The sequence below is a fragment of the Aplidium turbinatum genome, chromosome 4, assembly GCF_918807975.1.
Source record: "Aplidium turbinatum chromosome 4, kaAplTurb1.1, whole genome shotgun sequence".
Classification (NCBI taxonomy): Eukaryota; Metazoa; Chordata; class Ascidiacea; order Aplousobranchia; family Polyclinidae; genus Aplidium; species Aplidium turbinatum.
Genome location: NC_137475.1, coordinates 3904121 through 3906753, shown reverse-complemented (window position 1 = coordinate 3906753; position 2633 = coordinate 3904121). Strand labels below are relative to the sequence as shown.

Sequence of the window (2633 nt, the reverse complement as noted above, 5' to 3'; positions counted from 1 at the left end):
CCACCCGCACTTGCTGTTGTTTCTCTGGGCAAGAAACTTAACGATAATTGCCCCTACCTAGTGATCGATTTCGAGTAATGGGTAGTACCAAATTTAAGTCATAAGTAAAGTAGACAACCGGAAACAGACATTGCCGTCGGCTGCAGCGTGGGTCAGGTGTATGTCGGAAGGCGTACACCGATGCATAGCGCTCAAGTCCGCTTTCCCGCAATGCAGGATAAAGATCAAACAAACAAAAACAAATATAAATCTTCAAACTAGCGAAAAACTGAGCGTACTGAAGTAAGCAAAAGCAAACCTGCCTAAGCCAGATTTGTTGCAGTAACAAAATAAAACTAGTTTTAGAGTAATTGAGATATGTGCTATACAAATGTGAAAATCACCAGTAATATAAAGTAAAACTTGTTTCTTACAAAAAAAACAAAACGTTGCGCTTGAAAGGCACCTTAAAATATGTCCACAGACCTCGATATTAAATAAAAACAGAAATCGAACTTGTCTATGAATTAAATAAATGATACACACAGCGGCTGATATTAATGCCAAGGTTTCGATTTAGCAATCCAAATTTAACTTTGGATAAAAGAGACTCTTTTTCTTTCACGTTCGAACAGTGCAAATATGCTTGACGTAAAAGCATCGGGGTAGGATAAATGTTAGTTACAGACAAAGCTTTGTCACAAGACATACCATGGATTTGCATAAGTTGTCTAGTGAACATGCTGCTTATGGACAGTCCTTTTGATTTCATGCTTTGGTCATTGAAGTCAGAAAATGTGAGCAAATTACAATTTAAGTTACTTTTGCTTTCAATGCATTTTACGTCCTTCATGTCACAAGCACGAAGAGTTTTGGTGTTGTAAGTTTTACTCAGTTTGTCGGTCATAGTTTTGAGATATTGAGCAGTAGAGGCCATATTTTGAGAATATTTGACAAAAATGGAATCAATGATTTCAGTGTTCAACAGAGCTTGACGAAGACTTTTTTCAGGTAAACTCTGATGTTGGATTTGATTTAAATCTTCAACTAAGTAAATTATTTTTTTTAGTCCACATTGCTTCAGTCGAATTTTTTGTTCATGAAATCGACCATCCCGAATAGACTGAGACAAATCCGACATACACTTTCTTTCAACAACATAGTCCAAAACTAATTCTTTAGCCATGTTAGCATCATTTGGAGTCTGCTTTTCTTGAGCTAACCACACAAAATCCCCAATTTGCAATACTCTTTCCACGTATTTCACACTAAGCTTATCTAGCTGTCGTTGCAGTTCTCCTTTGCGACTATCATTTCCAGCCAATTCCCGAGTATCCACACAGAGAACAACCTGAAATTCATTGGGATTCAATTCAAATTCAATAGCGTTGCAGTCAGATTTCGTGCTTTGAATAGTGTCTTGAGATGAACTGTCAATAGTTTCTGTACATATTGATATCTTCTTTTGTTGATCACAAAGTACTTCAAGTTTAGTACTGGAGCATTGTGAAGGTGTACTGCTGTCTTCATCACTTGATGTCAAAGTTAAGTCAATTTTTTCACAATTAATTGGTAACTTTGATGAGCATGCAGAAAACTCCTGGTGACCAGAATTTTCGGGATTTGCTTTTGAAGATGTGCTTTCAGATATACCATCATCGTCTGAATCAGATATGTCCCATGTGGTACATGAAGGAAGTGATTGTTTCAATCTATCACACTCTACGGGAGGATTGTTTTCTTTTTGAATTTTATTTTCTCCAGCTTCGATCATGGCAGCAATCTGTTTCCCCTCTTCAGTGATTTCAAACTTTGCTGGATTTCCATGTTTTCTGACTAAGTCTTTGTTAAGCAATGTAGCCATTGAACTCCATGCAGTATATTGGCTCCCAGCATCAGGTACTGTAAATGACTTGGTGGCATATGGTTGTGCTGCTCTTTGCAATTCTGCTTTTTTCATATATCCATTACTGGTTGGGCATGCCTGATCTTTATGCAGAGCACGCAAAATTGCATAACCTCCAGAGTTTTTAGCCGGAATATATAATTGTGATTTGGATGATTTACTGGATTTAGTAGATTTCTTTGTTTTTTTATGTACTGGCTCATTTTCTAAACTGCCCCACCAACTGACTGGAACATTTCTTGATCTTTCCAAATGTTCCTGGGGTGATGAGCCAACTTCTTGAGCTTCCTTCAGAAGTTTTGAATCTAACATTGCACAAATTTTGTTTCCAAAATGTTCTAATATAATTGCCTCCTTGCCGCTTTGCAATGGCAATGGATATTTCAGAAGAGATTTGTAAGCTTTGTTGTAAGTGTGGAAAACTCTGCTTTCCTTCTCTGCAGCTTCGTCTTTCCATTTCTTAAGATAAGACAAAAACAAACGATTTGGACAAGTGTCAATTTTTCTTTTCTTACCTAATAAAGACATTTTTACACTTGTCAACAGATTAATGTTTCCTGCAAAACACAAAATTGAAAAAAATGAGAGTAAGGAACATTGCAGCTCAATTTCACACATTATAAAACTTGTTAGTAAACATTCAGTTGAGATGAAGCTTTTTAGAAGTTATAAGAATATCTAATTTTGACCAGTCATATATTTGGTCATTTGTTTTCACTTTTTTATAAACATATATATAATTATACAG

At 36.1% G+C, this 2633-nt stretch overlaps 1 protein-coding gene across 1 annotated transcript; it reads right to left on the bottom strand.

Annotated features, from left to right (window-relative positions):
- Positions 1–278: 278 nt before the first annotated feature.
- On the bottom strand, positions 279–2429 carry LOC145769431 (structure-specific endonuclease subunit MUS81-like). The gene has a single exon (XM_082581074.1). The coding sequence runs from the start codon at positions 2411–2413 to the stop codon at positions 500–502; it is 1914 nt and encodes a 637-aa protein (XP_082437200.1). The 5' UTR covers positions 2414–2429; the 3' UTR covers positions 279–499.
- Positions 2430–2633: the final 204 nt, after the last annotated feature.